The sequence below is a fragment of the Centropristis striata genome, chromosome 15, assembly GCF_030273125.1.
Source record: "Centropristis striata isolate RG_2023a ecotype Rhode Island chromosome 15, C.striata_1.0, whole genome shotgun sequence".
In the NCBI taxonomy this organism is placed as follows: Eukaryota; Metazoa; Chordata; class Actinopteri; order Perciformes; family Serranidae; genus Centropristis; species Centropristis striata.
The window spans coordinates 16,184,244-16,210,134 of record NC_081531.1 but is presented as its reverse complement, the minus strand read 5'-3'; the positions used below and the strand labels follow the sequence as shown (position 1 = coordinate 16,210,134).

The window sequence follows — 25,891 nt, the reverse complement described above, 5'->3', positions numbered from 1 at the left end:
TTTGGCCATATTGTTAAAAAATTATACACTTGACAGCTGCAACATCAGGGGTGCCGAAGACCTGGTGAAGCTGCTTAATCCTTTGAAAACAGCCACCACAGTCTTTTGTGATGAAAAGAGCTCAACAATATGCCACTGAGCAATATGTATGAAGAAATATTTGGTCAGCACTTTTATTATCAAAAGAGTACTACTTTAACTATGGTTTGCACTAACTCTGTTTTTGTTATTTATACTCTTTTTTGTTTATTTGTGGAAAAGAGTTCAGTAAGATTGTGCCACAGTTATTAGGCGTAAAGAGACTCATAGGAAGTTACACAGGAGAGAAGCCAGTCATTTGAGTATGTGGCAAAACCTGCTTACATGTTCATTTCTTTTACTGCATATGATAATTGATATTCATTACAAGATGATCACATGTTAAAACAGTACAACGTGGACCTGTATTATTTATCATTTTGTGGCTTTCAATTGAATCAAAGACTATTTTTCCAGTCATATTTTGTCATTTAAGTTTTAAAAACCAGTGGGTCCACCACTTTCGTCTGGACTTTAACACAGTACCTGATGATAATTATATTAGTTTTATGCTGTATTTGTTGGTGGTGTGTTACTTGTATAGGAACAATTGTTTAATGCTAATATGCATGATATTGAACTTTATTGTTGGCATGCTAAAACACTAAACTAAGACATTGAGCATATAACATTACCTGCTAAACGGCATCATACAAACATTGTTTTCTTTTCATTTTTGACAATGGTCATTACAGTCTTACAGAATATGCCGTACTTTCTTCAAGTTTGTGTGTATTTTTAGTGGCTATTTCAGCTGAAGAAGCTTTTCATATTTCCTGCTTCCTCCCATCTTTCTCATCATGTCACTGTGTTTTCTGTGTGTGTGTGTGTGTGTGTGTATGTGTGTGTGTGTGTGTTTGTGTATGTGTGCGTGCGCGCGCTTTTAAGCCTGAAGGTCATTGTTGGGTTGACGTCTTTTTCATCCAGTCTGTGACCTTCTATGTTCACCACCCAAGGGTCAAAGCATCTCATTACTAAATTAATCACTTTTGCACACATGCACTTTTATAATGAATTTCCGTGTGCGCGTGTTGACACAATGCTTCTGCAGCACTATTGCTGTATAAACTCTCCTTTTTAGATTTTTTTTGTTGTTGCTTCCTTTGATTATAAGTCTTATTTTCCTTCAAAGGGGCTGAGTGGAAATCAAACTTAATGGCAGCTTTCTCAGTTTGTTTGACGTAAGCTGATTCAAAAATAGCATATAGTAAAAGATAGGATTGCAGCGTGTAGCGCAAGTTTACAATCAGCACTCAGCTAGCAGACCGTTATTGTTGTCATTGAGACGATGACCTTGTTACAGGAATGTATTGGGTTTCTTATCTTACTGAATAGCTTGTTATTAACTGTAATTTAAACCCATAAGCACCCTGTGCAGATTCATATACATCACTGAATACACAGAATTTGCATAAAGCCATTGCAGCATTTTCTCCTCATTTGCTCATGTTGATAAAAGGCAGCAAAGAGATGGAAGCTCCTCCTGGCATCCCCTGTTGACGCTTACTTTAAGTTCTAAATAACTGCCTTCTCTCCTCCTCCTCCTCCTCCTCCTCCTCCTCCTCCCTATCTCCCATGCCTTTGCTGGGTAACTCTGCAAATATATTGTGTGCTTTTTGATATTTTCTGCTTGTCTGAGCTGCTTTCAGCGTTTCTAAAAATAGGACAACAGTGGTTAGTGCAAGGTAGCGGCAGGACAGAACATGTCAGCTGTGTGACAGCAGTGGTGGGACTGGACCACATTCATAGGAATCTAGATGAAATACTTTGTTTTTCAATGAATAACACACAATGTTTTGCATCTCGATGACAATGTTGCAAAAGATCTTGATAATTACACTTTGAGTTGATGAAGTACCCCTGTGCAGTCTAATCTCATCAAACACAACAGCAGTGGAATAAATCTGACCTCTGTTTTTGACACTGTGTCGCACAGGTGTCAATTAATTTCTCATTTGTTGAGGCCGTGGTCTATAATTGTTTTGTATTGAATTGTGTCTCTGATAGTCTGACCTCTTCAGAGCTGCAGGGCTTTTTTGTTGATAATAAACTGGCATGTTTCTGATGCTTTGTTAATTGATTTCAAAACCTTCAGTGAGCTCTTTTGGCCAGAAGTACAATCTGAAAGCACAACACTTTATCAAGTTTTATCACTTTATTAAATTGTTATGGATTTGCAAACAGTTGCCTGTTAATATTGGCTGCCAGTCTCCATTGTAACAATATCCCAATAACAACAGACGTGCAGATGGGAAAAAGACTCTCTGGAGGCTGCAGGATTCAACACACTGAAAAAGTGTTGGACAAGAACATATTGATAATTTATCTATTCTTAGAGCTTTACTAGTCTTAGGGATAAAAATATATTTAAAAAAAAGAGTATGAGGTTTCATTCTACTGTATAATATCAGATATCCAGGCATGAAAAGTTTAAATATTAACCTGAAAGCTCATGACCTTTAGCTCTTGTCCCACACAAGAGATAAAGGTCATGTGCTTTCTAAAGAGAGATAGGGGTTCGTCCTCTGGGGAGCATGATTGTACTCAGTAAATTTCCTGGAAAGCCTGGACTTTCCTGAAACCTTTTCATGGAGCAAAGTGTCAGTCAAATTTTTACCGGATGATGTTGCCCATAAGGATGAGGAGTCATAAGGTTAATGAATGATCCTCTGGTAACCATAAATATCCATATCTAATTTATTATCAAACTGCAGAGGTTTCCACTCAAGCCTACAAAGACACAGTTATTTATTTTTTTTCTCAATTCTGAGCTTATTCCTTCAGTCAGTGCTGCAGTCTGAAGACACCATCATGCATGACCTCTGTATGAGATTCACGTGTTGTCTTAAAAACTAAAAAAAATAGTGGTTACAGTTTGCCATTTTGGAGCTCCATGCGAATTTAGGTGTAAATATACACCTTTTACTCAGTGAATTAAAGTAATTTATTGACGATTGTCTCTGAAGTTGTTTATCATATAGATTTGGGCACTGTCTTTATATTTTGGTCAATATAAACTAAATTTAAAAAAAATACTTTTAAATTAAAGTAAATTTCACCATAAATCAGCTAAATTTTATAAAGGCAAAAATGTGAATATCACACTTCAGACACATTTGAAGGTTGTCTCTAATATACACGGTTCCAAACGTATTGAATTTGTTTTTAGAACATGTCTCGTCTTTTAAAAATGTTCCTCTCTTGAATGGACATCTCAATGATTAGGCTCTGTCAGCAGCAAGGTAAAAATTCATTCATCCCTACAATCCTACTCTTTTTTTGACTTACCTTCTGTGATGAAGGCATCTCTAATTCTTAAAAAAGGAGCCATTTGGCTGGATTAACATGATTAATTCCGCCATGAATGGAGGTAGAGATTGTGACGTAATTGAAAGATATAGAGAGAGGAGGAAGGTTGAATCATGTGGGGAGGAGGGGAGGGAAGCTGCAGCAATGGAGGGAGGTAAACAGCGTGTCTCGATTCTGGTGTGTTGTGGCTACTGAGATATCACTCGCTGTACTGCCCTCTCTCTATGTCCTGTCCTCTCTGTGCCCTGAACCGCCGCATCCTCTTGTCCCTCTTTTTCCTGACTCATAGCTTTGATTTACCCCCCCTCACCCCACACACACACAAACACACACTGCATGCCTTGAATATTCATCTGTATGTTTGCTAAAATCCTATCCTCTCATTGTTTACTCTGTTGCTCTTAAGACAGAGCTTGAGTAAGGCCCAGTTTGTGTGTGTGCACATGAGTGTGTGCGCGTTCCCAGTGAGCTCCATGCATCTATGACGATGAGCCGATCTGACAGCATCAGCCGAAAAAGAACTGTTGTCCTCAGCCCAAGAATCTCCCAGCCCTGTTAGTGTGTATATGCGTGCATGCATGTTGTGTGTGTTTGTCCGTCTGCGTTTATGTGTGTGTATGTGGGTGGATACTCTGTCTCAAAAATCAGTGAAGCAGAGTGTTTCTTCAACCAGTGCGCTTCCTCATTCTGAATGCCCTTTCCCATGATGTCTCAGTGTGTTTGCGCACATGTGTGTCCGCTCATGTGTGCACTTCTGTGACCTAAAACAGATCCTATTAGCGATAATATTCCTCTGTTGATAGCTAGCCAGGGCCCTGTGGCGCAGCTCCGAGCTGGGCCCTGGGGCTGACAGCAGACCAGCAGCCACCTGACTGAGCTGAGCAGGTGGAGGCCTCGTGGTGCAGCTCTTCCCCCAGGCCCAGGCTGTTCTTTCTGACCATCTAGTGAGTCATAAACCATTAGCTAACATGCTAACAGAGCCGCAGCCCCTCCACTGAATACTGTGATAACACAGAAGATCCTTTAATATGACATGATTCACATAATATATAGCACATACAGTATCATGTTTTCTTTATTAGAATTACCAGTTATAGAGTAATTAAATAAATTGAGCAAAACATTTTTTCAGGCAGTAGTAGTAGCAGTAGTGTTTAATACAGATAGAAGCATAGACCATACAAAAACATACATACAAAGATGTTAATAAATAAATTAATAATCTTGAAAGGTGTTCCAAATACACAATTTATCTCAATTTTTATCACAATCTGTTTAATTTGCTATGAGGGACTCTTACTCCTGTTCGACCAAGTCAGTTCAAGGGCCGGTTCTGAGCCGGTGCCTAAACTCGAACCAGTTCCTTGTTCCTCTTGGCCAGGAAAACTGGTTCCAGAGCAGCACCAGCTCTTTGCTGGTCTCGAACCATGAACCGCTTACATCAGGGGCTTGTGGCCAGATTAACGTGACCAATGAAAACATGTATCATTCATTTTATTTGATTTGTTTGACTGCAATGTGATTGATTCGGGCTAGCGTTAGTGGGCTAATGTTAGTGGACAATCGTTAGCTTTCAACAAAGTCTAACATTAACATCTTACGTTCAGTGTTAATAAGAACGTAATCGCTGTCCATGGCATTCAAGTCGAGCAGCACAAATGTGTTGTACCAGTCATGTTTGGATACCAATGTAGGCTCCCAAAGCCATCAGCAACAGAGAGTGGAAACATATACAGACGTATACAGTGACTGTGGAAATGCAAACAGGTTTTTGAGAAGGTTTGCAAGTTGAACAAACTGCAAATCAGCACTAGCTCAGCAAAAGAACTAGGTTTGTGTTGGTCAAAAAGGAGTATCTAAAGCTCCTAAGGGCAGTAGCTGGTTCTATTGGCTGCAAGGACTTATGCTGTTTGACTCCTTTATTTTACATGCAGTCTGCATCAGTGGGACCAGTTTGTACTTTAGCAACACGATGAGGTAACCAAACCAAGCTGTGATGCCGTATCCGATAAGGTTATCTGATAGAAGACATTGAGAACATACATTTTTAATACGAACACCAAGATATCTGTATGAGGAGACCTTTGAGATGGTTTTATCATGGCTGACCGCAGGGCTACACACACACACATACACACAAACACACACACACACACACACACACACACACACACACACACACAACTTGGTGTCAGTTCTTGTCTGGCTGTATTTGTGTTCTGTCCTTGTTTATAAAACTCAGCTACTTTCTTCACTGTTCCCATTGTCAGCATGTACGGAGACATTTCTGCATCTATGTGTTGATGTGTGACATAACTAATGCTGCATACAAGTGTTGTAGTGAAGCATTGTATTTATCCCACAGCAATGCTGACTGCTGCTGTGTAATAAAAGTGGTTGTCATTCACAAACGTTGGTTAACCATACATACATGAGGTCAGCAAACACGACCTGCTGCTCGCCCTCCTAGTCGAGTTGACAAATGATTTTGGGGGAAGGGATGTTTCTTGGCGGTGTGATAAAAAATAAATGTGTTTGGAACTACTGAGTGGATACATAATGCTACAAGAACATGTCTAATTTTACATATGTTTTCCCATTATTTTCATGTTGTTACATTTCTGTTACTATAGGAATTTATGAAGAATGTGCACATAATATCATGTTATACAGCTTTCAAGGCTATAGGTGGGTGGAGGTAATTTACAAAAAGACCAAAAGTCTCCAGCCATGTTCGTGACTATATGTGCCAAATGTCAGCATGTTAACGTGCTCATGTTTAGCAAATTTCCCTCAAAATGTCAACTTGCTGTTGGCGGTATGGGAAGCCATGATATCAAGTCACAGGGATTCATTGTCTGGGAACCGTAATGTCAGCACCAATTCTGTGCTAAACCATCCAGTGGATGATGCAATGTCTCAATGCATAGTTGGACATTTTTACCTTTTGTTGGCAGGATATGAAAAGTCAGGGCATCACCAAAGTCAGTAATGTTTAGTCCATACTACACAACCTTTAAAATAATTCTTGCTTGCAGAATGCTATGTGTGAACTGTTAAAAAATGTGAAACAAGAGGCTCCCCAACCCAGCATGTTGGATTAGGGAGTCTGTCTGGGACAATAACGCCGGTAACAATAGGATCTTTGTGGTGCATTTGTAACAAACCATGTCAGCTGAAGGAAAAGTTGAAATTCCAGTCATGCCTCATTTGCATTCAGTCAAAAGATCCAGAATGTCAGCACATTTACACCATAATTTATTATAATCTATTGTCACCTGTCACCTGCTTACAATACAATAATAAGTACAATAATATAAGTTCTCTCTCTCTCTCTCTCTCTCTCTCTCTCTCTCTCTCTCTCTCTCTCTCTCTCTCTCTCAATCTTTGTTTCTATTTCTCTTTCATTTTGTTTCTATTTCTCTATTTCTATTTCTTTCTATTCTTGGTTGGAGTAACTGGGGCGAAACTTCCCTCCGGGAATCAATTAAGTATTTCTGATTCAGTTTCGGATTTGACTGGGTTGTTTCAATGGGAAAATTAACACATATGCTACAGCTAAAAACTAAATAAAAAATTAATAGTTACCATATTTACTATGAACAGGTCATAATTGAGAAGTACCCATGGATGTAGAGCCACCAATCACCAGATTACTCTGATACTGAAGAAAACAGGATTCTGGACCTCTAACAAGCATTTTATCCTTGATGATTTCTAACAGACGTTTATTAGCAACTCATGGAGATAATGACACCCTGGGGAAGGGTAGATCATACTGAATCCAAAAATATGTATAGCATGTCTTTGTTCTCGGATTTAAATGAGTTATGACTCAGAGAAGAAGTACAAACTTGGATGCAAATGATGCCCCCCCCCTCAACTATGGGGAGCACCTTGCTGGTTAAAATCCTCTGGACTATAATAGATGTGACATTAAGAGCACTTTCATCTTGGTTATTTCTATAACTGCTGACATTTCATGGAATTTAGAAATGATGTCGTTATGTTTTAATACCAACAGCATAAAGTGCACCATGGATAAAATCAACAATTTTCTCTCAAAGATATATTGCTTTGTTTGTTTTAAAAGCGAAGCTAAACAACACCATTTTCAACATTTGTACTTTCTCATAATAAAAAAAGAATTACAATAAAAACCACATTCTTATAAATGCTTTTTAAAATAAATTTCTATTTAGATATGCAGTGGATTCAAATGAGAAAATGCACCATATTACTTAGAAAGTGTATTTATTTGATCTGATAAATTGGTGGATTTATTTGGTATTCTGTTTGTTTGTCAGCAGGATAACAGAAATACCACCGGGCTAATTTTCATGAAACTTTTTGTAAGGGTGATGGCTGGGCAGAAAAAGAGTCCATTACATTTTGGAGTGGATCAGGGGGCCGATACATAAACTATTTTCACTTTCGCTAACATTTGGAGACAGGGTACGGCCTTGGCAGATATCTGCATTCTCTCATTGTCCTTCTGCAGTAGTTTTCCTACGTATTTTTGATGTTTATCTCTGTGCAGTAGACTGTACAGCAGCTGTTGGGTGACAGTGCTGATGTCTGTATTGGAAGAGCCATGACTGTATTGTCCAAGTCACCTGTGGAGCAGAGAAATGTCCAGCAGCAGCTGTAAATCAGGCCCCATCAGATAAGAAGCAGCAGCGGTGGTGATCGTCAGGGGTGCTGTACTGCAGCTTATTGGTTTTCTCACTGACATCCTCACATGTGGGAATTTATGTGTGTCTCACTGAGTGTGTATGTATGTGCACTGTGTTCCATGTGAGGGTTGGGCCCCTTTAGGCTGATAAAGCTTCATATTCATAAGCATGAGAACATTGGGTCTGTATTTGCGGATGCTTGTGAGGAAAAAGGAGTTGTCTTTTAGGTGAGGTGGATGGCTGTAAATCAGGACACACACTTCTCCTACAGTGTTATTCTGTTGGACGTTATGAGAAAGGCAAAGAAGAATAAGAAAACTATATAATTCAGACTAAACAGAGATTCCCTGGGAAGGGGAGTAGTAGGCAGAAATGAAACACTTAATTGCACTGCTTAAAACAATAAACTGGCCTTTAGTGTTGGATGAACCAACCAATATCCATCAAGGGCAGAATGGATGCTGTTAAAATGGCAATACTCCCCAAAATAAGTGACCTTTCTCTATGATTGCAACTCGGCCCTCATCAGCAATTAACTTGATAAGTGCAGTGATGTCTAAAACTACAAAAAATAAGACCAAAGATATAATTAACTGGAATTATAGACAAAGTTAATAAAATTACCCTCTCTCTAAGAAACTTCTGGATACAACTTGTGCTCATACGCTGAAAAGAATCCATAAAAAACATGCACCCTCTAATGTAATAGTGATGCACATCTTGGCACATACAGTGATGTTACTTCATTGTAATGGAGTTTAGTTTGCAGTTAGCCTTTAATAAACAGAGATTTGATGCTTTTGCTGAATGTTTTGATATGTATTCACTATTTAATGTGAACGTCCCTCAGCTGAGATATTAATTTGTGTGAAGGCTGCGTGTGAGTGTCTCTAAGGGACATCAGCTCATGGCGAAGTACATAATAGTCTGTTTTTCACACTTTGTCAATATTTGGAAGCCTTCTGTCTATCAAATTCTCCTCTGATGAAATGTGGTTTCCTTAAAAAAAAAAAAAGGAAAAAAAGATGAAATCTGTCAGTTTACTGCATGTTAATTTCACAGCACCTCCTCAGCTACATCATTGTGGTCCTCCATGCATAAAAAGGATGGTTTCTTTTTAAATAAAAAGGTTAATGTGAAAAGGGTGACGAACCTGCAGAGAATTATCACCTGAATGACTTCTCTCATTTCCAAGTGTGGCAATGTTGTTTGTGAGAGCATTTAATGTGGTCCTCAAAGGAAAGTTGCAGCTCATTTTATCATAGCCTTTAGTACTATTTGTTATTAAAACAATGTATTCAGATGATCAGACAGGTTGTTAACAAACTCTCACGTTAGAAGTAGTAGAACTAGAAGAGAGAATAAAAAGGAACAGGAAAGCCATCACCCAAACTATTGGATTCTTCATTAAATACAACTGTAAGCGACAGTGGGACTGACCTCATCCTTTTTATGTGCTGTTTGGTAGACACATGAAATAAGCAGCTGTGGAACGGACACCACACAACAAGTGGTGCTGATGGTGTTATTGATTTTCTTTCACATTTACAAGACAACGTGATATATACAAGTTTATACACTGACAGGGAATCCAAGGCACCGCTGGGGCCGCCACAAGCCAACCAGTGACCTGAAACAGCATCCTGTGCACCAGACCTCTGTGGGGTTTTTAAAAGATTGCTCCGCTGTATGCATGTTGAACCTTTTTTTCTCTAATTTTTTAGCTTTTGCACGTATCTCTGCACTGTTTGGCTGCATGTTATAGCCCCATTTCTGCCACATGTTGCGTTTGTTGTAGCCGTTCCTTGTTGTGAGGTGATAAAACATCTGCTTGACCAATCTCGGCCCACAGCACTGCCGGCAACCCCTGAGAGTACTAGGAGCTTTAGTATTAGGATTTAGTTTCACCCACTGAGCAGTGCTGAAATTTAGTTCCAGGAACTTAGTCGCCTAGTTGGAAATAAAAGCAGAACCTGTGACTACAGGCCGTTTCTACAGTGGATTTTTTTTTTGACTCGTCAGAGTGGGAAGAGCAAAGGTGTTACTAATAACATTAACGGTGGCTCTGTTCGGTTCAAATGTCCCAGTAAGTCATGACAGTGTGACAGCGAGCCAGCATGCATAAGACCAAGACTGTAAAACTGAAGCAGCTAAATGGAATTCAGCAATCATTCATTTTATTTTTTTCGTGGTTTTTCTACTGTGACGTGTCGCAAAAAGGCTTATGGCTACTATGGAACTATAATGTCATTTATTACTGATGCACAGCTGTACGTTTCTTCACAGAGGATGTGCTTTACACCACAGCCTCACTTTCACCATCACTTCTTCCTCTGCAAGAGCAAAAATCTTAGCAGGAAGCTCATCCAGCTTGATTGGCTGTTATCCATTACTTTTCCACTCTCTCTCTCTCTCTACCTCTCTCTCTCTTTCTTTCTCTCCCTCTCTTTCTCTCCCTCTTTTTCCCCCCTGGTTAGCTCATGTTTTATGGATGCTAAGTGGTAAAGGATTTACGAGGAGTTTAGTTCACTCATCCCTCGGTGGTTGCACTTAAAATATTGCATAACTTTGAGCGTTTTGTGCCTCTTGGCGACCTCTCTGAGGATCTCTGCTACATTATTAGCTGTTATATTTGTTGTTTTTTGACTTGGAAATGCAATATGTGTTTTACCCCCCTCTTCCCATAAGCGTGCAGCTGGTATATAGAGAGCCATAGGCCGGTATGGCAGAGCTGGTGGCTGCTGTAAGGCTGACTTACGGTCATAGCTATATTTGACCTGTCATATGCTTTTTCCCACAGGGGCAACAGTATAGGAAGCAGGAGTCCACTGGCTGCAGCATGCACTTAATGTAATTGTATAGCTCCAGTTCAGTTTCTGATTGTGTGATTTTATGCATGTCACCAATATATACTAACATTTTTCCAATATCGTTGGCCTTTAGCTTTTGATATGATGAATATGATGCAGTTTGTTTGATTATACTTATTTACTGCAGGGTTTGTAATTAGGTTTTCTGAATAGATTCCACACAGACATACATAAACATATTTTGCTATTTGTGTTCTTGCTGTTATTTTTCTTCGGCTTTGTGTTCTATCTGAATGTAGGAGGTTGAGCTTTTTAATAGGACTGAAAAATAAAAGTTGTTTTCACAGGATAATAAGAAGATTTGAATGCATCAAGATCAGGTTTTAAAGGTGCAGACTGCGGATGTGACACCCTGGGTATTAACCAGCTTCCTACAAGTACATGTGCTCATACACATGAGGTTACCTCTAATTCTCTTAGAATTCAACCTCAGGCTGTCTGATTTTATGAGAAGGAGGAGGAGTAGGAGGAGGAGGAGGAGTGTGTAAACGATGTGCAGAGCAGCGCTTCATCTTCCCCTTTCGCCCTGCACCACCACTCTTTAACCCAGGGCATGGTGGGAGACAAAGTCAAGCAGACAGAATACGGCGCCACACAGTGCATGTGTGTGTGTATGTAGTGAGATGTGGTCTGTCAGTGGCACTCATGCATGATGTGGAAATGTGCTGCAATGTTGTCCAATGGGACTCTCTCTCTCCCTCTCTCTCTCTCTCTCTCTCTCTCTCTCTTTTAATGTGTGTGTGTGTGTGTGTGTGTGTGTGTGTGTGTGTGTGTGTGTGTGTGTTTGATGCCGAAGGAAAAGTCATGTGCAAAAATGCGTACATGCGTGCAACATGCACTTGAATGCACACAAGCACATGGCACAAAGGCCTTATTCAATCTGACACACACACAAACACACACACACATGCACATGCACAGGAAATGAAGGAGGCAGCAGTGTGTTGTTAGGTGCCAAGTTTCACAGAGACACGTCTCACACAGAGTGGTAACGTGTAATTTGTCATTTTCAGATACTGTACATGTCTGTGCTGCTCTCTGTTACCTGCTGGTGTAAGATAATACTGGTTCAGTTCATGAAAGCTGCTCCAGTTTCTGTTTCTGTCTCTGTGAAATGAGGTTATGTTTTCTGTCCCACTGGTTGGTTGGTTTGTTTGTTTGTTTGTTGTAAGTGGGATATTTGGGGCGAAGTCACAAAGTGGACCAAGAAACAAGATCAGATTTTGTTGAAATAGAATTTCTTAATATTAAAATGCATTTTGATGCTGGCATTTTCTTGTTGATTACTATGCTTGTGATGCAGATTAAAACACATTTTCAAATATTAAAATGATTAAGTGTGATTACACAGCATAAATTGATAGAAGGAATTGATAAACTTGAAGGCACACGGTTTTGACAAATTGAACAATTTGATTCCAGTCCCCAACTGGAACAGGTTCTTGATTACCATCACTAGCTCCAAATATTGTTAGAGGAGTTATGTACAGTCATTGATTGAGTGTCAACACTGGAACAGCACCAGTTAAAAGGTGAGGAAAAGGTGTGATTGCCATAATTTAAGTGTTAATATGAGGCAGGTTTACTGGGTCAGCTACAGTGATGAGGATTCCGTTGTCCAGCTGCAAACCTGTTCAACAAAGTAATTTATCCATTAAATAAAGTAAATGTGAGCTTCGCTAAGGCCACTATATTGTGTCTGAAAGTGTAAGTAGAGCTGTTGAATTGAGGGGAGGAATTGAGTGATTGCTTGCTGCTGTGATCCTGTTCAAAATGGCTGCCTGCCCGGCATAAGTGCTGTGTACGGTCGGTAAAATAGTGATGGTTTCTTTTCATCTGGACTGCTCTGACGAGAGGCCCGTATTGATTTTTACTTTGTTGAAACTATTACTGACACAAAGGGGCTTCATCCTTGTCCTTTCTCTCCTTTTTCACAAAAGACCTCCACGCATGTTTCTTGTGAGTCGATGAAGATGTCTTACAACTACAACAGCTGGTAATGATAGAAAATATCAATGTCAATGGCTTTCTTCTATAATATCAGTCACCAGATCTCACTTGAAAAGTTTCTCACACACAAGACACTTGTGTTATAAAATCTCAAACATTCCACCCTTTGAAAAAATCATTTTTTTTTTAAATTTCAGTTCAATTTCATACTTATAGTTGGTTGTAAAGCAGTCTTTAAAGTATTTTTACCATTATAAATAATGTGCCAAGTAAGAGAGTTGGTGTCACATCCATCCAATAAAACACATTTAAAGCAGCCCGCTCTACAAAAACAGTCGAGAGGATCTCTCAAAGAAAGGCTGGTGTCATTCTATGTTTTTTTTTATTGTCAGCAAATTTCTTAAAAACTGATTCTGAAATTATAAAGAGCTGGTCTACCATATTGTTGGTTTAATTTGTTTTTTTATTTTTTGGATTTGGGACCAAGTACCTCAATATAAATTCACAGAATAAACCACTGATTTTAGCACTTTAAAACCATTTGTGCTAATATATTTATTACATTATATATATATACATTGCTTTAAGTGCATTCAGTTTTTCTGGCTGTTTTGTTGACATTCGCTTGTTAATGCACCCTCTGTAAGACTTCAGTGTATGCCATTCCAAATCTTATCTTGTGGATTTCATTGTGCAATAAACTAGGTTATATACACCATATTTGTTATTTTGTTGATTTGTAAAAAACAAATTATTTAGCATACTGAGGTTTGAATGGATTCAGGGGAGTTACTGTAGGAGAAATACAGGAAGCTATAAATAATGCAGGTTAAATATAGCCTTATTCATCAGTCACTCTTCCAATGTAATTAATTAAACAGGTTTGGATAATTTACCGACAAATGATTTGAGATGCAAAGAATTTGCCATAACTCAAAATTCAGTGCATTGACTCCCCGGCGGCAAGCATTGGATGTTTTTGCTCTAAAACAAGTGGTAAATAATGGAGGTTTGTTCTGTACAGCTGAGATCGATATATTGACGGGGCAGAGGTCGGGGGCAGCCATCATCAAACTGCCCTGTGCTGTGTGTGGGGCCTGACACCTGGGGGACCGAGGGGAAAGTGTGTCATGGGCAACAGACCTTATCCAACCGTCCACAGATTTACACAGAGCAATGATGACAAAGCAAATTAGCCGCCCAAAGTCCTGCTCGTCAATAGAATGAAATTAGGAAGGCTTATCCCACCTTAGCATAGCCTAGCATGGCTTAGCTCAGCTTTATGGTTTGATAAGTTTCAGACGATTCCTGACAAATAAAGCACCTCATCCAAATTCACTCACATGAGGTTTGTTTTTGCTGGAACAGATGTTAGTTGGTTTCAGACGAGTGTTATGTAAAATGAGAGGAGAGCTTCTGTTGCATTGCTCTGTTAGTGTGTCACACGCACAAAGTCTGACCCATTGATCACAGTGAGCTGCAGTGAGTGTGTGTGTGCTCTGACCTGTTTGTGCAGTCGAGTGTGAGGCCAGCGGATGCTGTTTCAGGGTCAGTGCTGGTGTGGGACTAAATGGACCAGTCCAGGAGGCCGGCCTGTCACTAGCGGCCGCCCACTCACTGTCAGTACTACTGCTGTCACATCACTACTAGGTCATACTGAGCAGACTCTGTTTGATACAGCTTGACTGATGGATTGCTACTACTGGCCACTGCTGTCTCTTTGCACTGGAGCAGTCAGTTCTCTGGATTTTCTTTGAAGTGTCTTAAAACACATGTGTCACGTCTCAGACTGACAAAAATTGACTTTGACATTTAGGTGAAATTGTTTTTTATTTGTAGTTGTCATGAGATGTGTTGTTATGTTTCCCAAACCAGAGTCCTAAAAGCTACAAACATCATCAGTAGGCAGATTCACCAGAGTCTGGGTGAGTCCATAGACCAGACTGCAGTTGCTAACGCCATGCCCCTTTTGGGAAAAAAGAAACACACTGTAACATGCAAAGAGAAACAGGGAAATGAATATGAATTATGCCAAATGAGAAACAATTGTGTTGATTACAAACACCCACCTGTGGGCCTGAAAAGTGAATCCAATATGGAAATGCCTTAGACCTGCATTCTTTCTAACGTCCAGCAGGGGGAGACTCCACTGTTTGCAAAAAGAACTCCAAAAGTCCCTGTAAGTAAATGACCCTGGTTCTCATTTGATTTATTTGCTCATTAAGTATTTTTCTAATAAGTTGTATGAACTCAATCACTAGTTTCAAGTGTTATACAATGCAACATGATGTTTCGCTTTGTAAATTTCTCATTTAGAGTAAAAAAAGACAATAAAGCAGGTTATGTTTTAGGGTGTGGCTATCTTGTAAATTGATAGGTCACTACCAAGGAGCACTGTGTGCTTTAGTCTTAAGCTGGGCTCAGACTAAAAGAGTTATCTCATTGGCTACGTCCATTTATTTTATACAGTCTATGTTTAATAAGCTTTCACAGTGAGATTGTGGATCAGTGTGGTAAATAGCTAAATGATGCCAGGGAAAGTTACTACTGATGGATAGCGAGCTTGAACTGGAGGCTGCTGCAGTAAAGCCACTTTACAACTTTACCAAGAAATATGTGCATACAAAGTTGTCAAAAATACATATCAAAAGAAACTGAAAATTGCATTGACTTCTATAGGATCTTGAGATTTCAGTCCCTTGAAAATAGCTGTTTATCATTGTTTCTCAATGTTACTATAGTCTAGATCTTTTGTATAGCATTTGTGAATTATCTGAGTCATTGCAAGAGGACCTCACCTGTAAACTGCCAGATAAATGAGATATAGTGGTCCAAACAAATAAAAACATTGTCCTGACATATCTTAACATAGAGTATCTTTTCTCCTTTTAGTCTGCAGTCACAGAGGTTCATGGTGTCAGGCACATAAAATAAGAAGAAACTGTGCAGATGATATTTTTTTTGTTGCTTTTGGGTTAAAAGAGCCCACTTAGTGATTGCAGTCAATGGCAATCCAGAAGTGATCTTCTTGTATGTCATCAGGGAAAGATACTGAACAAACTGACTGGTGAAGAGGCATGGGGCAAGCTGTTAGCCGAGTCCTCCTTCATTGCTGAGGCAATCTGTTTTAATGAAATGGATAACACTCATCATCTGCCATTTGGCGAGTCCTGCAGCTCTGTCCTGTTCTGTCCTCTGCCAGAGCTTCTCTGGGCACAATGGTCTCATTGGCAGCTCCTGAATGGGTGGAAATGTGACCTTGGAGGAATCCTTTGTTTTGTTGCTCAGACTTGGACTGAATGAAAATTATAAACAATACTATAAAAAAACACAGCAGAATCAGAGGAGGCACCTTTGAAAGGAAACCAATCGGCCAAAACTTCACACAGATGTTTTTGTGGTAAGAAATGTTTTACTTTGAAAAGTGATGCAAACTGGGAAGGTAAAATAACTCAAGCACTGTGCTGAAGTACATTTTTTAAGGTATTTGTACTATCCATGACTTAAAATTACCCCACATAAATTATATAAAATATTATAAAAGTAGCATTTCTTGGGTAAAATAAAACGGTCAATTTACTTTCTGTTAAATAAAACAATGATTTACAGTGTTTATATGTAAACATGTTAACTTACATCAAAAATATATCTTAAACACTTTGGGAGGCAAAACAAAAATGAGAAATATAACACCGGGTGTAAATGTCTACCCTTCAGAGTAAAAGTCTCCATCTATTCCACTCAGGATAATTCAGAGATTTCCACCACACTGACAACAGCAGTAAAGGTTTTATAATATCGTTATGAACGTGTTGTTGCAATTGATTTAGCAAAACTCACATATATTTACATGAAGATTGATTATTACTGTCAGTTATTGCTTGTCTGACTTCCAGCATGTTTGTGATGTAAATATGAGCGTGAGTTTGCTTGAGACATATTTATTTCAATGATGTCATGATAAATACCACTGTTATTGTTTAATCTTTCCTCATTATCTGGCACTCTCTATCATAAGTGGCAGAAATATGTCCTTCAGTTAAAGACATGGTAGTGGTGGTATAGTACTGCTTTTGATATATTGTCAGTTTCAGTCCAAACTAAGCAGATGAGTTAAACCCTGGTTGTCTGAATGAGGCAGTAATTAGAGACAAACACAGCAGGGGGAGACAAAGTTTGAGCCAGACTGTCAGGTTTCCTTACGTGGATATAAATGTGTTGTTAGTCAAACTGGTTCTTCTGCATAACAGCAATGTGGCATCTAGAGAGAGGCTGTGGGCTGACCTATAAGGATGCAGGGACGTGTGTGTGCCTCTGTGTGTGTGCGTGTGTGTTGATGTCATCCCATCCCTTGAGGGGACATCAGTGGGCTGTGTGGATTTTCCAACCTCTGGACTCCTTTCTTGGTTGACTGGACACTCTGTCTACCATGAATTCTGCAAGCCTTTATCCCTCAATATGGACACACACACACACACACACACACACACACACACACACACACACACACACCCTTAGATTAAATGTTAGTCACTGTTGTCCTCAGGGAGCAGGCTGTCCTCATGAATGGTTCGTATGATTTCCTACGAAAACTAATCCACTGGAATCTGTTACTATTGTAGCCAATTTTGTCCAGTGACGTAAAAAGCCACGTACGTCGCCTGCGAATTCAGCATAAATTTAACTGGCAGCAGCTTAACCTGCAAAGAACTGTATTTTTACAGTGTATTTTAGAAACACTGTGTATTACTAGAAATACATTTTTAGTGTATTACCGGTTCTGGGATTATCTTAAAGTGCTGTAATCACATATTTGTTCTCCCAGATTGAATTGCAATATACTGCAGAGTATGACACTTTATGACATCAGTATAGTAGAATACTGTTCAGATTTCACTGTTAATTACATCCAAGGTTTATGGTGTGTAACGTGGGCAGGAAGGTTGATGAATGGGCCAAACTCCCCGTCTTTCAGTCAGGAGGCCAATGATTGTGTCAAGTTGTTGGAAGTTATGTCCAGAATAAGTGTTTTTTTAAGGCAAGCCCTGTTGTTTTTTTTTATCTTAAGGAAAGTTGTTCTGATGCCCTAACCATTTTACAGCATTAACGTGTCAGCAAAACATCACTTTTTACATTACACATTTCATAGGATATCATATGAACTGCTCTGCAAAAGTTAGCATTAGAATTCACAAAAGCCCCTTCATGAAAAACAGTGCACAGAGCAGTTGTGTCCATATGTGCAATTCAAGTTCAATCTATAAAGCACATGTTTTTAAAAAAAAGACACTACAAGAGTAAACAAGTTCATCATATTCTGAAGATGACTCAGGGTTTTTTCTAGTCAGATTTTCCATTTCTTCAGATCCATGAAGATAAATAAGAAAACAAATATTTGTTGTAACATCAGCCAACACTGACACTGACTTTAAATGAGTCATGCCACGAGGAAAATCAAACTTTAGCTCTGATATTACAACAAACCCCACCACAGTACAGTCTTGACTTCTGTGTTGTTCCTGATACTGTAGTTCCCAGCACCTCCATGTACCTTAATTGTGTGCACAGAAGAAGCACTGCTTTCCTCTCTCTGTCTCTCTGACTGTTGTCTTGTTTGTCTCAGTGAGAGAGGAAGCTGCAGGCAGATCAGAAAAGATGCAGACTCTCTCTCTCTCTCTCTCTCTCTCTCTCTGTCTCTCTCTCTGTCTCTCTCTACAGTTGAGTACTGCACTCTGTATGGAAACAATGGCTTTGTCAGTAAAGTAGTCCTCTTGTTTTTTTCCCCACCCCCCATTTTCCTTCAACAACGGGAACATCTTGAGCTCTTCCTTCAGTTTGCCGTTCGCTCTGCTTCTCATCGTACCCGGAAACTGGCAGGGGATGCTCATTATCGTCCCTTTTTGTTGTTGTTCTGCGTGTGTGTAAAAAGTGGGCAATTACAGTACGTCTCTTGTAGACAGCCAAACCTTTCTATAATGAGGAGATCTCCTTAAGCAGGACACAAATACACAGTGTGTACACAGTGTCCAGCTTGTGTAGACTTTACGAAAATGTGAAGTTTCCATTTAATTCAAAGCCTGACCACAAAAACACAACAGACGCAGGTTCGGTTTGTGCTTTTTTGAAACGATGAAGCAACGCATGAATGTGCTGTGTTTTGTTAATGGGCAAGACGTCCTCTAGAATATATCTACATTACAGCGAGGGGAATGATTCAGTGTGCCGCTAGGAAATGTTGGTACTGTTGTTGCTGTTTAAATGGGTGAAGAGAACAGCTTTCGAGATGAAAGCATCAGAGGAAACGGATGCGTTTGGTTTTGATCTCTGTTTACTGCATTCAGTGGTTCCCTTGAAAGGATTTAAAGTGGTAATCAACAGGATAATGGTTTGTTATTTTGACTCCAGTTGTGGCGCTAAGCATTCATTGCTGTGGTGATTTTATTTACCGCATTTCCTGGCTATCAATTGTCATTCAAAAGTACACGTTCTTTTGTCTTCATCATCTGCTCAGCAGCATTTGTCAATTAGGATGGCTATCACTGCTCATGTTAACTACCCAGCTCTTGTTCTTGTTCTTCTTCTTCTGTGTTTCCAACACAACCTGACAACTTCCTGTGTGCAGGTATTAGTTTCCTGGCACTGTGCCAAAATTTGCATTGTTTAAAAAATGTCTTTCTCTGGTACATAATGACTTTATCACAGGGGAAAAAGTGCTTAATAAAAGATAAGTGAACCGATTCACAGGCTGACACCGTCCCTGTTGTGTAAACTGTGTAGAAACAATAAGCTTTTTGTTCAAACAGGAGAAACCAATTAGAAAATGGACATTTATTCCAAATGTATTATGTTTAAAGCTGCACTAATTGTTTTTGATGTAAACAATGGATCAATTCCTCTCTTTACAAAGACTTTATTTTTTGCTGCTTTTATTGGCTGTAAATCCTTTTACATGTATTTAAAATTTTTCACAAACCAAGTCACATCGCCACAAGCCCTCGCTTCTTATTTATTAATTGTTTCGTTCTTTCTTCCCCAGTTTGCTCCCAGTACTCCCGCGGTGTCTTCGCCATCTTCGGCCTGTACGACAAGCGATCGGTCCACACGTTGACGTCCTTCTGCAGCGCCCTGCACATCTCCCTCATCACGCCCAGCTTCCCCACCGAGGGCGAGAGCCAGTTCACCCTGCAGCTCCGGCCGTCCATCCGAGGGGCGCTCCTGTCCCTCCTCGACCACTACGACTGGAACAAGTTTGTCTTCCTGTACGACACCGACCGGGGTGAGTTTTATGAACATGTGCAGTGCCAGCGTGTGCTAATAATTAGCATAACTAATTCGCCTGATTTGCCCCAACTGTACCTTGTAGTTTTTGTTTGAATTCACAACATCAACCATGTGTTTAAAACTGTGACCCAAGCAGATTGCAGTGGTTTAGAAACATTGAGATTCAATGTACAGGATCTGCGGTTTGCAGAAAGACAATGCCATAATTTATTCAAGTTGACTGGGTTGATATATTCCAACAAAAAATAGGTCTTTTTTAGCACGTTTTTTCAAGATAAGGTGTTTTGCAATAACATTAGTTCTTTTTTCTGCCGACTGAGCTGATTCTATGCGTGTTTTTTTAATACTAAATCAAATTTTAAGGAATTGAAAATGTCTGCAGCTCTCAAACATTACATTAACCTGAATATAGGTCTATTTAATTCTAAATAATTCGATTTTACTGCAATAAGTCTGTCAGCTGGTGGGTATGTTCTGTTTCTTTGCCCTCATGCCACCTACATGGCCAGCACTGAGGTGTGAATGGATGTGCCGCTAAAATAATGGCTGTTTTTTAACCCACAACATGTCTTGGGGCCACCAAGTGATCAATATTGCAGTGCAGCTGCTGTTAGAAGTGTTGTGGATAGTGTTGGACCTTTCTCTCCATCTGTCTCTGGCTCGATTCCCCTCCTGAGGACTAGGGCTGTGTATTTCTCTCATCCGTATGTGTTTCTCTCTCTTTGGATTTTTTCTTTTTCTCTTTTCATTTTTTTCCCCCTGTCACCCACACCACCCTCGCCTCTCTCTCTCACGACATACACACAGAGTCAATAGGTTTGTACTTACTCCCCCCCGCAGCCCCCCCACCCACCCTCTGTGTCACATTTCCATTACAAGACAGAATGGATATGGGCTACTGCTTGGATCACATCTCCACATCTCGCTTTCATACATTTTCCAGAAGGTAGTCAGGGGGGGTTTCATTCTCTCTCTCTGCTGCTGTGGGGACTGCAGTGAGCGTTTGAGCAGATTGGTTGTATAGGAGCTACAGAGTGAGGACCGTATCAGGATGGCCTCCCTTCAGAACAACTCATTCCCTGCCTCTTTTTCTCTTATCTCAGGTCGTACACGCTTGACTGGGTAAAAAGCCTCCTCTCCTTTCACCTACTTGTATCTGATCAAGTGTTCTCCAAAAACACAACAAGGTTCCTCGCTGTAAGACCAAGCTGCGCTATAAACACACAGGCTGATTTTAAGGTTGCTTAAAGGCATCACAACTAAGATCAGCATTAGTCTGTGACAGGCATGAAGATTAAGATTATGGTGTGATGTTTCAAGACTTCGGTAAGTGAGTGTGTAAATAATAGTAATATTTTAATGTACGGAGTGAAAGGGCCCACTATCAAAAAAACATTCAACATAAACATTATGCTGGATAGATAGATAGATAGATAGATAGATAGATAGATAGATAGATAGATAGATAGATAGATAGATAGATAGATAGATAGATAGATAGATAGATAGATAGATAGATAGATAGATAGATAGATAGATAGATAGATAGATAGATAGATAGATAGATAATGTATGGGCAATTAAGTACATTGCCCATACATAGTCCAGCCATATATTAGGTTTCAAACTTGTCTTCTTTATAGAAGTGGCAGCTCTACTGTTGCCTCTGTCCATGGTGCTAAAATCAGTCAGCAGCCAGCAACTGAGCGATCGCTGATGTTTGGCCTGTGCTGTTCTGTTGAAGCTGCTGTCATCCTAACAGTGGGAAACTCTGGCTGCTGAGGATATACTGGATATGAAAACATGACTGGCTCAGCACGGGGACTATTACTACCAATGGTTGATGAAATGTACAGATGGCCTTGAGTTGTATTTGTCAGTGCTGCATGTAAAAAGTATTTGGCAGTTTTTTCAGTTGTTTCATACTATTACATAATGAAACATTTACAGAAATGTATTGATTTCTGATATCATTCATCTAGTCAGTTTATTCATCCATCTTTTCTATTCATTTTCTTCTTCATTGATGTTTTATCCTGACATTACATTCCTTTTATGTCCTTCACTCATTTATTTTGCCCGCCAGCTTCATAGCTGATCACTTTAAATCTATTCTGCTGTCTGGCTTAACATGAAAGCAGATTTCTGCACAAAAATTGTGCAGTTTTCCTTCTGCAATTTTGTGGTTAAGGCAGAGGCAGACACCATCCTTCAGATTGTTACTTTTTTTTTGTCGAGTGTTTGCACTGCACACTCTATCCATGAAGTAGTAATGTGAGTAGGAGTGTACTCAGGCAGTTTCTGAAGAGGCAGACTTTCATATTTTAAAACCTTCGAATATGTCATGAGGACTTCTGACTCTGCTCGGCTATAATTGTGTGTGTGCAGACGGCCGTCAGTCAGTGCCTGACTGTATACGTACACATTAATATGCACATGCGAGTGCTTTTCAGAAGGCTTTTGGGTGCAGGCTCCAGCACTTTGGCCTGAGGTTTTTTCACACACAGGGCCAGGCATTCATCCAGTATTGACTATATTGTAGAATCAGCCCGCGCATGGCTGAGCTCAGTCAATGAGCGCCAGTCTGATTCCCTGCATCAAAGCACCAGAGATTCAAGGGACCAGATACTGTCGCACTGTAGTGAGTGCTGTTCCTTTTAGTTTTTACGTATACACTGTCCCATGAGAAAATATAATAAATAAAAGTAATGCAAAGAGAATACTAGACAAAAATAATCCAGGAAGGAATATTAAGGGAGTGGAGCTGAACGAAAGATATGTAAATATGCAAATAGAAAAAAATACAAGTAGAGGAGAGGAAACAAGGAGGGAGGTAAGGATAGCTGAGGATACAAGAAGAGAGGAGAAGAAACAAGAAAGTAGGAAAGGAACTGAGAGTACACAAGAGGAGAAGAAAGAAGAAAGGAGAAGAGGAAAGGAGGGGGGACTAGAGGAAGGGGAGGGTGAGAGGAAAGAGAAACAAGTGAGGAAAGGAATTGGAAAGGAGAGGAAAAATAGGAAAGGAACTGAGCACACTAAACAAGAGGAAACAAGGAGGGAAAAAAGGGAAATGAGGAAATAGGAAAGAAAAGAAGGGGAGTGGAGTGAAAAAAGGATGAGAGGGAACAAGATGGGAGGAAAGTAGGGAAGACAAAGGAGAAAAGGAAATGAGAGGTGCAGAGAGAAAAATGGGGATTGAATAAGAGAAAAAAGAAAAAGAAAACAATAGAGGAGGGCAGAAGGAAAAAAGCTGAAGAAAAATGAGAACTTGAAAAATGAGGGAGGAGAGTTGAGGTGATGAGAAGAGCAGAAGGGAGTTTAGGAATTAGGGAGGAAAGGAAAAGAAGAGAAGGAAACAAGCCGATCTCTCTCCAGCAGATGGACTGGTTGCAGCAGTGTGGACAGGCTGTGATGAATGGCTTGGGTTAAAAGCATAAGCCTCTCTATGTGCTCTCCGAAGAGTAAGAGCTGCAAGAAAAGGACTGTCTCAGCGAGGAAAGAGGAAGGATGGAGGCTCTGTAGACAGACACTGACAATATGCATCACACTGGAGGGTAAAGACGGGACAACGGGGAGGCAAAGCCAGAGAAGAGGCAGAAATGACACACATAAACCCAGATGTGCACTTACTGTGCTCTCCACACGCTGCAGCTGCTTCCATCTAGTGTCCAGCTCTGCTCCAATCAGCACAACATGCGTTCGTCTGCACACTAGCCCGTGGCTGTGTCTTTGACGCTGATGCTGATTGCAGCTGGCTGCTGCTCCACATACAGCCTCAGGGCTACACATTTATCAGCTGGTAATCAGCTGGCCCCTTGCACGCTTTACTTGCCTTGACTGCCATCTCTGTGGCTTCCTGTCTATGCAGTGGGTGCACCATGCGGCACAATAGGACATTATGTGATATCATAGATACTGTGAAAGCAACTCACTCTGCTGATTCATATCTGTTGAGACAGTGATAACAGTGGTGGAAGAAGTATCCCTTACTTCAGTAAAAGTACTAATACCACACTTCGAAATTACTCCACTACAAGTCAACGTCCTGCATTCCAAACTTACTGAAGTAAAAGTGCAAGCATCAAAATGTATTTAAAGTATCAAAAGTAAAAGTACTCGTTATGCAGAATGGCCCCACTCAGATTGTTTTTTTATATTTAAAATATATTATTAGATTATTTATATTGATGCATTTCTGTAAGCAGAGTTTAATTGTGTAAAGATGGGGCTCATTTGAACTACTTAATAAAGTGTTATGAGGTTTAATAAAAAATAAAAAAAAATTGACAAAATACAAATGTTTCTCTATTTGGTTGCTTATGCAATGATCCTGAGAGAGAACAAATTGTTTGATGTCACAGAAGTTTCACGTGGTGGTGCTATCAGCTGGAGAACATTGAGGGCATACGATCTGCAGTGGAAAACAAAATCAAAAAAAGGACCAAAATTGAGTCAAGTCAAATTGAGCCAAGCCGCACCACGCAGTGGAAATTCAACATAAAGTGAAGTCATGAGAATGCGAGATTAACAAAACAGGCAGTCCACCCATGTTACCTCCAGCAGAACAAAAACCATGTATGGCAAAGCTGCAGGCGATCAGAGCGTGGGTTGGGATGAGGGAGATGGCCATTTCTTCTGCATCTAGAAGTGCCATGTACACTAACACCAAGTGAGCTGTCCAGGTGCATAGTTGGCACCAGGGAGCAGGTTCTGAGACAACTACCAACATGGCACAAAGAGCTTTAGTTGTTTAAGGCTGTTCTGATCAGTCAAATCAGGAAGAAAAAGAGCTACTTACTTCTGAGTCACTTAAAATTGTTAAGAGGAGAAAACTGAAAAAAAACATCTGAGAAAAAAAAAGCACATGATCAAAAATGTCAGTTTTACTGTTTGATACTGCAAACACAGAGCACAGATATAACTACTGCTCTCAGAACATACATCTGTGTATTATAAAACAAGTAAAATATTTTTTGTTTTGAAGATTTTGAGCAAATGGACATCCGCGATGGGGATGAACCATGAACATAGCAATTATGTATTACATTCCATTAGGCCAACAAGGTGCTGATTGTATTTTTAAATCTTACTAAAATACCAGGGGTCTAATGCATGAACAATGCTGTTCTCTTATTTCTAGAAATAGAATTGGATCATAAACTGTTGTGGATGCTGTCTTTTTGTCTCGGATATGTCCCTATCACGTACATACATATTTAAGACACCTTTTACAGGGTTCTCTTTTTGATACAAATCAGTTGGAGACATTAAAAAGTCAGTTGTAGCATAAAATATACAAATATATACTTAAAATACAAATGATATTCATTGCACTGTTAAGACTCCCCTTAATCATAAGTTATTTCTTTGCAGTCCGGTGCCATACTGTGATAAAAAATTACGTTTTTTCTGCAGATATATCAAAGAATAAAGGGGAATTTTGCTACTTTACATTGCATTCAAAATGTAGGTTATGTAGTTATAGTGTCCTATGGTTTATTTGCACATATGCACATATATAAAAGAGACAGCAAAACAATAAATAAAAGTGAGCATTGTGTGTGTGTGTGTGTGTGTGTGTGTGTGTGTGTGTGTGTGTGTGTGTGTGTGTGTGTATATATATATATATGCATATATATATATATATATATATATATATGCAAAACATATATATATGAGATGCAAAACAATGAAATCCAAGAACAGCACTAATACTCTACATGACAC

The 25,891-nt window shown here is 39.7% G+C and overlaps 1 protein-coding gene across 3 annotated transcripts in view; it reads left to right on the top strand.

The window, feature by feature from the left end:
- Window positions 1-25,891, top strand: part of gria4b (glutamate receptor, ionotropic, AMPA 4b) — a 116,312-nt gene that overhangs the window by 37,017 nt on the left and 53,404 nt on the right. For all 3 annotated transcript variants that reach the window (XM_059350941.1, XM_059350939.1, XM_059350942.1), the window contains exon 3: window positions 19,920-20,159. In XM_059350941.1, the coding sequence (XP_059206924.1) occupies window positions 19,920-20,159 (240 nt within the window). The remainder of the gene's footprint in view (window positions 1-19,919; window positions 20,160-25,891) is intronic.